The sequence below is a fragment of the Dipteris shenzhenensis genome, chromosome 32, assembly GCF_047967505.1.
Source record: "Dipteris shenzhenensis isolate YYH24624 ecotype China chromosome 32, Dip_SZ_1.0, whole genome shotgun sequence".
Lineage (NCBI taxonomy): Eukaryota > Viridiplantae > Streptophyta > Polypodiopsida > Gleicheniales > Dipteridaceae > Dipteris > Dipteris shenzhenensis.
In genome coordinates, this window is record NC_141627.1 from 32082052 (window position 1) to 32096066 (window position 14015).

The window sequence follows — 14015 nt, forward strand, 5'->3', positions numbered from 1 at the left end:
AGGATAAGTAGAATGTTGTTTCCTTGCAATGAGACTACATTTTCTTAGTACTATCTCAGTCATCCTCGTCCACCACTCCAAGATACCCCTAGATGTGCTCATGTGTGTCTAAATTCAATTTGAAGACACTCTTGCCCTTCATTGTGGCACAAGTTGCATTTGGGACTGAATAGCTCTTACTAGATGAGAGTACACAAATGTTTGTGAACTCTTATGTAACAGTTCATAATGGCGGCCTCTCTTGGATGCTTTTTTGTACCAAAAATCTCCGACTACTACATCCCTTTCTCATAGATTGTTCCCCAATTATCCTTAAATGCTTCCTCAACCTTGTGCTTAGGTTTTGTGCACTACAATAGAAAGTATAGGTCATCTTCCTCGTTCTCCCAAAGGCAGCGACAACTTTAAAGTTATCCCCCTCTTCCAGACAGTCAGTGTGAGGTCATCAAAACTCTCCCCAAACTGTGGTGAGTCAATTGTCTCTCCATTTTTTGTCACTCCATATGAACGTAGAGGGAAAACTTGAACTCGCTCCCATGTCTTCACAGTTGCAATGTTCTCACAATCGTCATGATCCCCTATGATACATGCACTCCAAAAACAAGAAATTTTTGTTGTTTTAATTAGTTGGTTGTTTGAAAAGCCCCATATGCTGTGCAGACCACGACTCCTTTAATTTTCTCGCAATCATGCCAGCTTCTCCTTTGCACTTCATCTACTATCACTTCATGAAACATTTTGCGTACTACACTATTCTTAAGGCTTTGTTTACTGTATGTTGAATATGCGCCTGTGGAGAGGTTGGCTGTAAGCCATGTTATAGCATCATGGGCATCATTGAGTTTTTCTTGAGGGCATGTTAATTGGTGTTTAAATAGAGCTTGCTTAATAACAGCATCACATCCATCATGTTCACCCTTTCCATGGCTAGAGGTCCAAAGAAATTCCACATCATGTCTAGATCGATCAGGGATTTGAACCTTGAGACAAAGTAGAATCTATGGGCTGATTTAAATTAAGAGGCAGCACCTTCTGACCACACCCCCTGAGGCACCAACTCCCTTTAGTAAGAAAACCCATCAAAATCTTGAGTATGAGATGAATGTAACAATATGCCATGAGTAGAAATTATTCAAATTAACATGGTTGTGTTCTACACTAAAACAGCTTCAAATATGTCTTTACACCTTGAAATTTGGGTAACACATGAAAAAGTTACATTAATTTGAAAGTAGATGGGTTTTCATATTTTAGTGGATTTTTTGTTTAACCCTTACTCATCCAAAAGACCCCCCCCCTTGGGCCTCACATATTATGAAAAATATGTACAAATCTTAAAATCTTGCATATTTTTCAAGGTATTTACCATATATTTTGAGGGTGGGGGGACATGAAATTTTCATATTTTTCCCTTGCATATTTGAATTTTTTAAAGGAAATCCATGCATGTTATATATATGGATCTTGTCTCCCCTTACCCTAGATTCTAGACGAGGGTAGTAACATATTACATATTGAGTTGGCACCCCAGGCCACACCTAATGTTGTTTTATATTTTCTTCATAGGATTTTCCTTTTTCAACCATTCCCAATGTAGTAAAAAAGCTTACTACACAAATAAGGTGTCATGTTCCCTATCATCTGAAATATACAAATGGTATGTGCATTGCATCGACCTGGACTCCTGTGAGTCAGCAACAAGCAAATTGGCATCAGGCGTGGAAGAATCAAGCAAATGACATGATATGCATAAGAATTATTATTTGCTTGTTGTACCAGTGAGAACTTTGTATCTCATCTTGTTCTTGAAATGAATAATTTTCAACAAAATCTGATAGAGACAATAGTATCATGGAGAAAATTGGCAAGGCACGTCTTGTACTTATCCTACTAGCTGGCTGTGAAACTGTGAAGCACATAGTTTGGGATGGATTGAACTAGGTGACCTAAAAGCTTCTTTGGCTGAGTGCTCTTATATGACAGTAGCCGTCTCTTTTTATTAGATCCTTCAACATTGACATTTTTTAATCTCCTCCATTTTAGAGCAACATGGTTGTCTTCCCTCATTTCATTTGGATAGACATGAAATGTCTTCTTCTTTAGCTTCAAACTGCAATGCTTGCATGTGCCACGAATATATTCAATGTGGTGCCACTCACGGTCTCCCTTTGGAGAAACCACTGGCTCCCATAGAGACCTTAGGCTACAAAACATGCTCTCCCTTGCAACACATGATGAGAATCTAGGTAGCCTACAGACTACGCATTCTTCGAGGAGGCAAGGTCATCGATCCCCATGGAGCAATGCTCCAACAAGACCAGATCTCAAGTCATTCATAGCTTGCCGGTAAAAGTCTATGTGTATTTTGCAACAACAAACATTCATGCCGTTGAGTTTCTTGATGTACCAGGGCTTACAATGCTCAAAGCTCCTCTGCCCAATTGAAATGTCTAGATTTTGATCCATAAACTTGAGATACAACTCTGTCTGCTGACCCGACATGTGAGAACAACAAAACAGTGAGCCCCCTTTTTGCACTAGTAAAACAAGACAAAACATAGTCTAATTAAACTATATAATGAAGCAAAACAATTTTCAACCACCACACTGGTTTAGGACAGTCACAATTTCAACTACCGGTCTAGTTTAGGATAGTCACAATTTCAATCTGACTTGATGAAAGTTTCTATTTATTGGAATGTCAAGTTGACTTGGGCTCTTATGATGATTTCTGTAGCTTCCTATCATGCTAGGCAGAAGACGTGACAAAGCAAATGGAGGTAGGTGGGAAGTATGATAGAAGGATAAAAGACAAGAAAGTTGCTCCTCAGTTGCAAAATTGCTTGTTTGTCGTCGATGATGAATGCTCTAAGTTGTAGCACATGCCTGACCTTCCACTCATGAGGAATAATATCATCTTGGCTTCTTCAAAAGAACTCCATAGCTTTGATTTCCAAAGGACATTGTACAAAGTTTTGGTTTGATGAATGTTTAAAATAGTCCTATTGGATGACGTTTTTTGGCTCACATTATTCTCCTTTGTTGAGTATTATGGTTGTATATTCCAAGTTATGGCATAGAAGTCAATCATGAAATTTCTTGTCACTCAAGTAATTTGTTAAGTCACTAAAGTTCATGATATCAAAATGAAGCTAATAATGTAATTTATTAAGTCACTCATGCTGCTAATTCAATCAATGAAGTTGATGAACTTGGCAGGAAGTACAATTAATAGCAAGAATTTGAGAATAATGAAAATACTTCAAAACTTACGCTTAAGCTTGGCTCGCTTTTACCAGCTTGGCTTTTCTACTTTCTCTCTTTGATGTATTGTTGAACTTGTCCACAAAATCTACCACCTGACAAAGATTGAGGTGGCATGGGAACTTGTCTGCTTATTGACTGAGGCCCATGGTCTAAATAAAAGGGGCCACTTCTGGGTCCTAGAGTGCTGGTAGCTTGCTGCATTGTGGTAGTCAAAAATCCTTGAAGTTGCATTTGAACTGGGAATGGATGACCTCCTTACACTTGTTTAAACCAATTGCCCCAAGTGGTGAGAATCTAGTGACCTACATGTTATGTTCCATGTAGTTATCCACATTCTCTATGTTAGCAAGTCGATGCTTCTTCTAAGGCCTGGAGGTGGAATGCTAGGCTGAAGTCTCGGTCTCATGTTGGGGCTAAGGTTAGGACTGTTCCATTTGGGAGGGTAGTAAAATTGAGAGAGTATGGGAGCTGGATGACGTAGTAGATAGACAGTGGAAAGGCAGAGGAAGCTTCATGGTTGGTTGGGTGAGGAATTAATCCCTCAACAGAGATAAGAGGCCATCCATGCTCATGGAGCATGAGGAACTGTCAGGCATAAGGCAGGATAGCGTGGGAGTGCATTTGGAGGGCAATCAAAAGCTTGGAAATTTTAGAAAATTTTCAGCAGCATTTCGGTTCACTAAAAAGTGAGGATTTACCGAATGGACTTCCTTCTTATATAGGGATCCTAGTAATGTACTAGGTTAACGTTATCCTTAATGTAACAAGTGGCATTATTAGTGCAACGATGACTAGCATTATCAATGTTATTATCATGTTATTATCACAAAACGGGTCACGTTATCCTTAAAGTGGAGTCGTCGCATTATGAAGTCACCATGTTAGATTAAAGTAGCGACTAGCAATGGGACCCAAGTCACTATGTTAGGTGTATATTAGTGACTCTCATGTTAGCAGCCATCACATTAGTAGTCGTCATGCTCCATTAGCATTAAGGAAGCAAGTTGATTTTTTCAGACATGTGATGCAGCAACATTAGGCCATTCAGGTAAATACTTGAGCCTTCACAAGCTTTAGCTTACACCCTAAAGTCTGTAGAGTAACAACCATACCAACACCTCGGGAGATGCACGCCTAAGAGGCAATGCTCTCTAGTTTGAGAAATGGCCTACAAAAAGTAAAAAGGGTGCACAGTTTAGATTGTGCTTACATGTGATGTGACGGGGGGATCTAGGGACCCTAGAAATGGAACTTGTGTGAACTTCACGAATTACAACCCTAGTCATCTATGTTGACTTGCTTAGTGTAGACCACAACTAGTAAAAAGGGTTCTATTTTCACCTATGGGTAGGCTAGACGCGGAGACTTCCTATTTTCACCTATGTTGTGGACTTTCTATTTTCACCTAGACCCAAGAAATAATCAATAAAATCAAATTTAAGGGGACTTAGTTACCTGGCCTCTTTCAAGCTGTATAATTTTTTCTAAGTGCACTTGTAAAGAGAGCGGAGACCTTTGCCTTGAAGTTGTGAATGGCATTAATAGCTCATTGGTGTTGAATTGTGTGGTTTAGGCACCAATGTCTATTGGAAGTAGTATGCTTTAAGGTCATAGACTTGAGGAATAGCTAGTCTCCATGGTACTTATGGGGATGTCCTTGCCTAAATTTAGTACCCTTAGTGTAGGGGTGGTGGTAGGTTCTTGTGGTGCTTCTCCATTTTTAGGAGCAGGCTCTTGTGGGTCTACCGTGCCAACTATTGATGTCGAGGTAGAAGCAAGCACAGTGTTTGATCTTGGGAACCCATCGGCGCATGCTAGGTGATTGGGCTTTAGATTTCTCCTTTGTTGCAGCAAGTTCTTGTTTTGCTACTCCCTTTTTAGGAGTAGGTTCTTGTGTGCCTTAGTGTCACTTTTCTTTGAGGGACTAGCAATAGGTTCTTGTGGGTCTACATCTATTTTAGAGGTAGGTTCTTGTGCTGCTACCACTGCCTTGCCATTAGATGACACTGAAGGCCACTTAGAATTAATGGGGGTTCCAAAGGAAGGTGGAGTGGCTGTGTGGAGGGTCTTAGGTACCCAAATATACTCGTTGCCTCTGTAGTAGCCCTAAGCTCTAAGCAATCTCTTAGGAATCCACCTGAGGTGGCTTCTTTGCTTTTGGCTTTTTGACACATCGCCTTCTTGCTTTCTTTTCTTTTTCTTTTTCTTTTTCTTTCCAACTTTGGTCCATTTCCTTTTGGATGGGTCTCGGATGGCTCCACCCAAGGGGTTTGAGAATCCTACTACTAATGCTATTGATGATGTCTAGTAGCACGCTGAGACCGCTCTACTTCTAGTGCACTCTACTATCTCTATGGATGTAGGGGAAGCGCTCCGGTCTTTGACCTACGGGGCAATCCCTTACCATGTGACCCATTAGAAAACATTGAAGGCACTAGCCTGGTAATCTTGAGATGTCCACCTATTGTCAAAGCTCCCCCAGTCTAGTGTCTCCTCCGAGAGAGACTGTAGGCACTCCACCACTAGTCAAAGTCTAGGGACTGTCATCTACAACCAATGTTGTTGTATTTGATGGGAACTCCAACACCATGCGAAAAGCTTAACCTACGGATGAGACGATTGCTCTATACTCTCTTGGGAGCCCTAGAAAGTGGAGCGTCACTGAAAATCAAGATGCATCATGTCCATGTCCTCCACCATGAATCCATGGTACTATGGGAAAAGATACACCATTTGCAAGTTGAGGAAGATTGAGCTCTATTCAACAAGGGTTAGGGTAGTCTCCGGTGAGTGCTTTGAAGGAGAAAGACTCACCTACCATAGGAATCTCCACGGATTACAACAAAATCAAGCTCATCTTGGAGCTATTGCCCCTACTAATGCAAAGGCTATGCGGAGATTTATTGGGCATACGAGATATTATCATAGATTTATCTATAACTATGCTAAGATTGCTCACACCTTGTATAAGCTATTGATCATTTTCCACTAGACAGAGGATTGCCAAACCTCCTACAAAACCCTTAAACTCGTTCTAGCTTCCACCCTGATCTTGCGAGCACCCAATTGAGATTTAATATTCCATGTTTATATAGATGCGTCTAAGTTCACAATAAGGTGTGCATTGGTGCAAGTGGGTGAGTATACTCTAGACTACCTAATATAATTTGCAAGTCGCCAACTTAATGTTGCAGACATGAATTATACAACGACAGAGAGGAAGGCCTTGTGATGGTTTATGCGGCGAAGAAGTTTCAACGCTACTTTGTTGGCAAACAAGTTTGTGTTTTTGTGGAGCACCATGCCCTCCTATTTTTAGTGAATAGTTCTGCATGATTGGACACATCATGCTTATTCTTCTAGAGTTTGATTTCACTATAGCCACCCATTTTATGGGGTTGACCATATGTCCCAAGTTCCAAATAGTGAACATGCACAAATGATATCCTAGATGCCTCGTTATTCCTTGTAGATCTAATACCATAATGGACTCATGATATTGAATACTTTTTGGCCAATGGGTTCCCGCAAGATAAGGCACTTAATAAGGATAGGGCCTAAAAACTCATCCAGGATGCAACTCCATTCCAACTGATAGTCAACCAACTCTACCGAATGGGTAAGGATGGTATGATGCGCCACTACATCCGCAAAAATAAGATTGTAGAGGTATTGGATGAGGCCCATTTGGGCATCATAGGAAGACATTTTGTAGGAGAGACCATGGCTCGTAAGGTGTTATAAGACGAACTATGGTGGCCCACTCTTTTTGTGGATGCATCTCAATTTGTTAAGCACTGCGACCCTTGCTAGCGAACATCCATACCTCTTAAGCTAGATTATATGCCTCTAACAAGAGTTTTGACTGATAAAAAAAATGGGGCATTGATCTTATAGGTCCAATCAATCTAGTAGCAAAAGGGAAGCAAGCCCAATACATTATCGTGGTAAAAGACTATTTCATGAAGTGGGTTGAGGCCAAGGCCACCAGGAAGACCAATGTAAGGACAACCGCTAAGTTCCTTAATGAGAATATTATATCATGTTTTGGCCTCCCATTTGAGATTGTGAGTGATTGAGGGAATCACTTTATCAATGACAATTTGTATTCTAATGAGGAGTTCTTGATCATCCATAGAAAATCTACCCCTTACTCTAGAGTGAGCTCTAATAAGACTTTGTGCCAAACAATGACGTTCATAGTGGAGGCCGATTATAATGATTGGGAACATAAACTCACCGCAACACTTTGGGCATATCACTTGGCATAAAAATTTGCATGACCAATTGCATGCCCTTTAGCCTTGTGGTTGGTGTTAAAGCAATTATGCGTATGGAATTTATAGTCCCAAGCCTTTGAGGGACCGTTAGAGACAAAATATCGGATGAGGCTATAGCTAGCCTATGGCATCGAGTCGGTGGGATAGAAACTTGTAGTTTTGTCGACTAGTGTGGTTTGACTGCAATTTCTAAGACAAGGACCTCAAGGAAGGTGACCTTGCACTATTATATAGCGCAAGGAATATGAAGTGTAAGCTTAAGTATTGTGGTATGGTCCATATCGAGTTGTGGAAATCATGTTGCAAGGGTCATGACGTATTGCAAACCTTGATGGAGTTGAGATGGATGGCTGTATCAATGGTAGTAAACTCAAACATTATTATGCCCCCCTAACTCTTCAAATGCTACAAGGCATCCATTAAGAAAAGGAGCTGAAAAAAGAAGTGGTTGATATGAAATGACAAACAATAGAAGAAGCCAAGCCAAAGCAAAACAAGTAGGGCTCATAACAATTTGTAGAGCATCATTAGAAGGGCTAAATACATGGATGATCTAACCATAGCCTAGCAGCAAGATGCAAGATCCCATGAGGTTCCTATGTCAGTTGCCCCACCAACCAAGATGACGACTCAGGGACCACAGCCACCAGTGTAGCCCTAGCGTGATTCATCCTCAATACATCCTCCCCCCACCAGTCTTCCCTCTTTGCCCATGCCTCCCCATGGTTCTCACCCTTCATCCCCCTTGCCTCCCCCCACTGCTATAGCTTCTATCACCATGTGCCCCTCTACACCATCCCCTCCTAGTCCTGCTTGCCTCCCCCCACTACTATAGCTTCTATCACCATATGCCCCTCTACACCATCCCCTCCTAGTCCTCCTTGTGTTACAATAGTCTCTTTCCCTTCATCCACTTCTTCTACCATAGTTCCTCACCCATGCTGGAGGTAGCCCCTTAGACCCTGAGCAAGGGGAAAGTAAGGGATTCTCTCTACACTCCCCTCTCCCTGGCTCAGAACCCCCTTCCTAAGCAACATACTAGATCTACCTAGGACAACCTCTTTGACCATGTCAAAAATGGTCGACCACTTCTTTCACCCACACCGGGACCAAGATTGTGCCCTGGGTAGCCCACTACCAAGGGAGTTCTAGAGGTTGAGGCCTTGGAATGATCTCAAGGTCCTAGATGTGTATTCTTTGACTCTGGGGATAATCGTGTTAATTCTACAGGCCCTCAAAGGGGGCACTATTGGCATGATTGACCCCCATACATGTCTCATTTATGGGGACTCCACTTTGCCTCTACAAGAGAGAAATTGTGGACCCCATCCTTGTTTGATTGTATAATGGGTGAGCAGATGCACCATGTATGCTAGATCAATGGATGGGCCTGCAAGGGATCATCGATCTATGGCTCCAGCCATGGTGGTGACTCTGCCATTTACCAAATCGGCTTTTTAGCAAAACAACACGGTTGGGAGAGGGCCTAGTAGTTGTTGTGATCCACCTACCCCTGGAGGTGGATATCACACATCCAACCTACTGCACCAATAGGTTTGGGGTGGATGTTTCCTTCATGATGTAGTGGGCATAGAAGGTAGGCATTGTCGGTCATGCCTTTAGTCCACAGATGTGCTACTCCCCCTCCCCCCTTACCCCCAAACTCATAGAAGTCTGAGACCATGATACAGGCTCCCACACATAGATGAGCTTCAACGATTCAACTATGATGAAAAGTGAGCTCGTAGACCAAAGGACAAAGCAGGCAAATGAATAATCCCTATGAAGCATGAAGGGAGTCAATAGTTGAAGGACTCAACAAAGAAGGGAGCAACACGAATCCACCAGTCTAGATAGTGTAGCGGATGACCTATCCATAGGCATCCGTGCATTAAGGTCACCAAGACTGTACGCATCATGAGACAAGTGAAGAAGATAAGGATCACAGTGCTAGATGATAAGGGGATGATGGTATATGGCAAAAAGAGTCAAAGGCATGTAGCTTGCATAGACTCCAAGGAACATGTCATTACACCGATTTACAATATGGTCAACTAATTGGGCAAAGGACATTATTGAAGGCAAGGCATAAAAGTTACATTCAAGTGAAGTCTATAAGCCCAAAACCAAGACGCAGTAAAGGCATCTTGGTCTTCTAACAAGAGCTAGATGAATGTGATGGATAGTACCCATTGAATCTTAGGGGGTGTACTATTAAGAAATTTCTCCTCCTCCCCATGAGCTGGACCATGGTAAGTTGGAATGTGCAAGAACTTCATGACCACACGGGAGCCAACTGTAGCACTTGTTACTCTGGCAAGAGTTGCACCTAACTCCAAGTGTTCGATGAAAAAAATGCAATTCTACTCTCTTGGTCCTAGCAAGGCATCCACCCTATAAAGTTGAAGCTCCAGTGGGCCATACCGTATTGCATAGTTCATCGATTTTATGATGGCACGTTTGTACTAGGTATGCTAAAGGGGGAGATATATAAGAAGCATGTTAATGGCTATCAACTTAGGCCCTACTTTGGCCCCATGTCCTCATTCCCCAAAAGCAACACCTATCACATTCACACATGTGGAAGTAATTTGGATGGATGCAGAGTCTTCATTATTACCGGGTATCCGCACAAGCTCCAAGGCACAATTAACTCAGATCGTGCCGTGTGCCTAAAGATAGTCATCATGGTTCTGCATCCATGAAGCCACCCCTCTATCTCCTTGCAAAGCATAGCTTGCTGCCTTCACTCATCCCTGGCTACTACTCTAGCTACTCTTCATCTTTGCATCTTCATCTTTGCTAGCATCTCTCACACCTCTTACATGCTTGCACCCTTATTGCTCACCGCGCTTTCCTTCACCCACTCTTTTCACCCACGCATCAGCTCTGTTAGCATGGTGATCCAATCCCCATTAGTGATTGGTTAGAACACACTCAACTCCTTCAAGCAACATCTCTCTCTTGGAGCACCACTTGCATTCGCCCCAACTCTGATGCCACCATGGCCCAGCTCAATAAGGGCAACCTCATTCGTGTCCCAAGGAATGGGTGTCCACTCTTCTCGACTTGCCTCGACTTGCCTAGGGATGGCCAAAGAACATGTCAAACAATGCTCCCAACAGAAATGGGGGGCCACTTTGGTAAGAAGACAGCGTAGGAACACTTGCTTAGCAAGCTCGCAGATACCAAGGTCCCCTGCTATCGGTTTTTCTTGGAGTTGATGTGGCTCCAAAACAAAATCATCAGCACTTATATAGCAACAACAAGCTCACCACACTAAAACTCCATTGACCCAATATTTAGTATTGCCGCCGCCAATTTTGGACACTCATCCCATCCTAACAATCAATTTGGGACACTCATCCCCTCCTCTCACACACACACACACACACACACACATGCATGCACTCACTCTCCCCCACCCCCATAGCAACAATTATCGATCTACTCCATAAAAGTTTAAAAAGGCAGCACTGTCAAGCACATTAGGTGCTCCCTTGTTTTTAAACACGCACCCACCCATGGTTCCAGGGGGCGGGGGGCAACACTCTTTGAGCAGGATTCGAACGAGGGCAGTTGCTCGAGCGGGCAGACGCCTGACCGACCGTGTGAGGTGGCACGGCGCACTCACTAAGCGCCCTAAGCATGTGTTGTTAAGAATTAAGGACGATTCTGATAGTGGATCAGGAGTATTTCCAGAAAGAGGAAGTTATCAAAGGATTTTTGTTTTTTTCGTGTAGTCATCGAAGCCAAGATGAAGAAGGGGATTCATCCAGCTCTGCAGTTGATGAGAGTTGTCTCGCCAGACGGGCGTCTTTGGGAGCTCGTCCTTCCCCGCATTTACAAGAATGACAAGAAATGCCGTAGCCTTGCTCAGGAGGAAGAGGCCAAGGAACGTGAAGGACAAATTGCTCGGTTCCGTCGCCGTTACGCTGGTTTCGGTGACAGTGATGAAGAGGACGACGACATGCCTCGGCGTAAGAGCAATCGACCATGGCGTGCGTCCAAAGAGGGTGATGCAAGCCAAGAAGATTAGTGAGTGAGTGTCTGTCGAGCATTGTTGCTCTAATTGCTCGAGACCCTTACATTGCAGACAAGATTTCTAGCCACGGCAAGTGGATCCCCTTGTTTATTTTTGCGGACTTTTGCAAAGTGGTGACAAGATGCTTGCTTTCTTAGCACGAGGCGTTGCTATCTTGTCATTTGTGACGGGAATTGTGTGTTTATTCTGAGATTTAGTTGCTAATACAGCCTAACGTGGGCGCTCACTCCTGAGCCTCTCTGATACTCAATACATTGGTAGTGCCATAATGTTTGAGGTAACCGGGGTAAGCTGGTCTGCGCCTTTTGTCCTTATTTGAAGTTAATGCACTTTCTAAGTTGCTTGGTACAAAGTACATACCTTGGATGACAATTGTATCTGAAGGAGATTTGTGTTTTTTTTTGCGTGAAATCAAAATTTGTATTTAAAGGAGAATCTTACAAAAAGATAACAGCCTCGTGAAATCAAAATTTGTTACAAAAAGATGTAGGCAACCGCAAGAAAAGCTCTATATAAGATTATCACAATGGGCTAATCTTCGCAATGGCTGCGTAAACCTATTGGAGAATTAGGTTCAAAGTAGGTCATAGTTGAGCTCAAAGCCTCAACAACATCATGAAGAAGAGTGACACGACAATGAACCCTCTTAAACACAACCTTATTGTGGTATTTCCATATACACTGGATAATCAATGCCCATATTTGTGAGAGATTAAGGCATCTCATGTCTAGTGAGAGAGGGCTTCTTTGTTGGTATGCTTGCCCAGAGTGAGCACATTCCAAGAGGGGCCAGTTATCTTGAGCATATTGGCCAGGGTAAAGGGAAAAATTCAGATTGGTTCCTAGCCTGGCTGGTGGGGGCTAATGTGACCCATGATCAGGGCTAAGTTGGGGCCCAGTTTGGTCTGCCAAGCAGGTTGAGTCAACCTAATCTAACCTGACCCTGCTTGGGTCTGGTTAGGCTGACGTGCTGGTCGGTGCCCCTGCTGGCCGACCGATGCCCCCCCTTCCACTCTCAAAATAGTAGGTCACTTGGAACATATGCCCCCTTGGGTGAGGTGGTATCCGGATCTAAACAGTTGCTATTCTTGTCAAAATGTCACACTTCACATTGTATCAGGGACTAGGAGAGCATGGAGATGACGCAGTCCAGGCTGTGGCTGAGATCTGAGCAAAAATCAAGCGGCTGATCAGAGTTTGCAGGGCCTAGTTTGGGTGATCTGAGATGGAAGGAAGAGAAGGCTGTTTGGAGTGGTCTGCCCTAGGCGTGGACAGCACAACAGCAGTGAAGGCTGTTAGGAGCAGTCTGCCCAAGGCGCGGAAGCACGACACCATAGGAGGCTTCAAGGCGTGGACAAGCATAGGGATCGGCATCTGTTGGAGAAGGAAGCAAGGTAGCCTCTTGCTCTTTCCCACACCCCCATCTCTGCGCAGAGGGCTGTTCTTGCAATAGGGAGAAAGCCTATTTCACTCTCTCTCGTGCTCACTACTACATAGACTGATAGAATAATGCACTCAAAACCGAAGTGGAATTGTGGAGTGAGTGTGAGAGTTTGAGGGAGGAACCTAATGGCCTCTGAAGAGGAAAAGAATAACTTAATTAATGCCTTGCCCAAAGGGCTGAATACAACTGTAAATAACTGAAAGGACTAAGTACTGTATGGAGGGGATGAACCCTCACTACTAAAGAGGAATGAAATACTATATAGAGATACTGAACTCTCACTCTACTGGACTGAGTGCTGATGGAAGGAGGGGACGGCTCTGATGCAAAACCCTAACTATTGCTGTCTGGACTGAACTGGGTCTGAGAGGAACTCATAGGTGCCAAGACCTGTTCTAGGTGTGAACTGCTAGTTGATCCCCTGTTGCTGGCTGAGGTGGTGAAGTCCCAAATTGCTCTGAAGGTGGGATGAAGAATGAGCCCAAAGGGGCTGCCTTATCTAGGCTTTTAGGGAAGATTGACCGAACCTAGTCAGCTGGTAAACGCCGACCATTGACCAAGTTGGTCAAAAGTCAATCTGAGAAAAAGTCAACGTGTAGACTGTTTGGCCAGAAAGTCAACTCTGCATTTTTTGACCTGCGCTATCTTTGGAGGATGCCTGGTGACATTTTGGTGCTGCAGCCTGTAGGCAGCATGCCACAGGCTGTGGATGCCCGTGATAGTTCTTGTTAGGGTCAACAAAGCTTGGCCAGGGTAAAGGGCATAATTCAGACTGGTTCCTGGCGTCTTTTAGGCTGGCTGGTAGAGGCTAATGTGACCCATGGTCAGGGCTGAGTCGGGCCCAACTTGGGCTCCTTATCAGGTTGGGTTACCATGACCTGACTGGTTGGGTTACCCGACCTGACCGGTCAGGTCAACCTAACTGGTCGGGCTAACGCAATGTTGATTGGGTCGCGTCAGCCCGACTTGTTAGTCGGGT

At 43.6% G+C, this 14015-nt stretch overlaps 1 protein-coding gene across 1 annotated transcript; it reads left to right on the forward strand.

Moving 5' to 3' along the window:
- The first annotated feature begins 11117 nt into the window (after positions 1 to 11117).
- LOC147880622 (Ribosomal protein L31) lies at positions 11118 to 11971 on the forward strand. Its single transcript, XM_087371212.1, has one exon. It carries the CDS (start codon positions 11305 to 11307, stop codon positions 11584 to 11586), a length of 282 nt encoding a protein of 93 aa, XP_087227338.1. The 5' UTR covers positions 11118 to 11304; the 3' UTR covers positions 11587 to 11971.
- The last annotated feature ends 2044 nt before the right edge of the window (positions 11972 to 14015 follow it).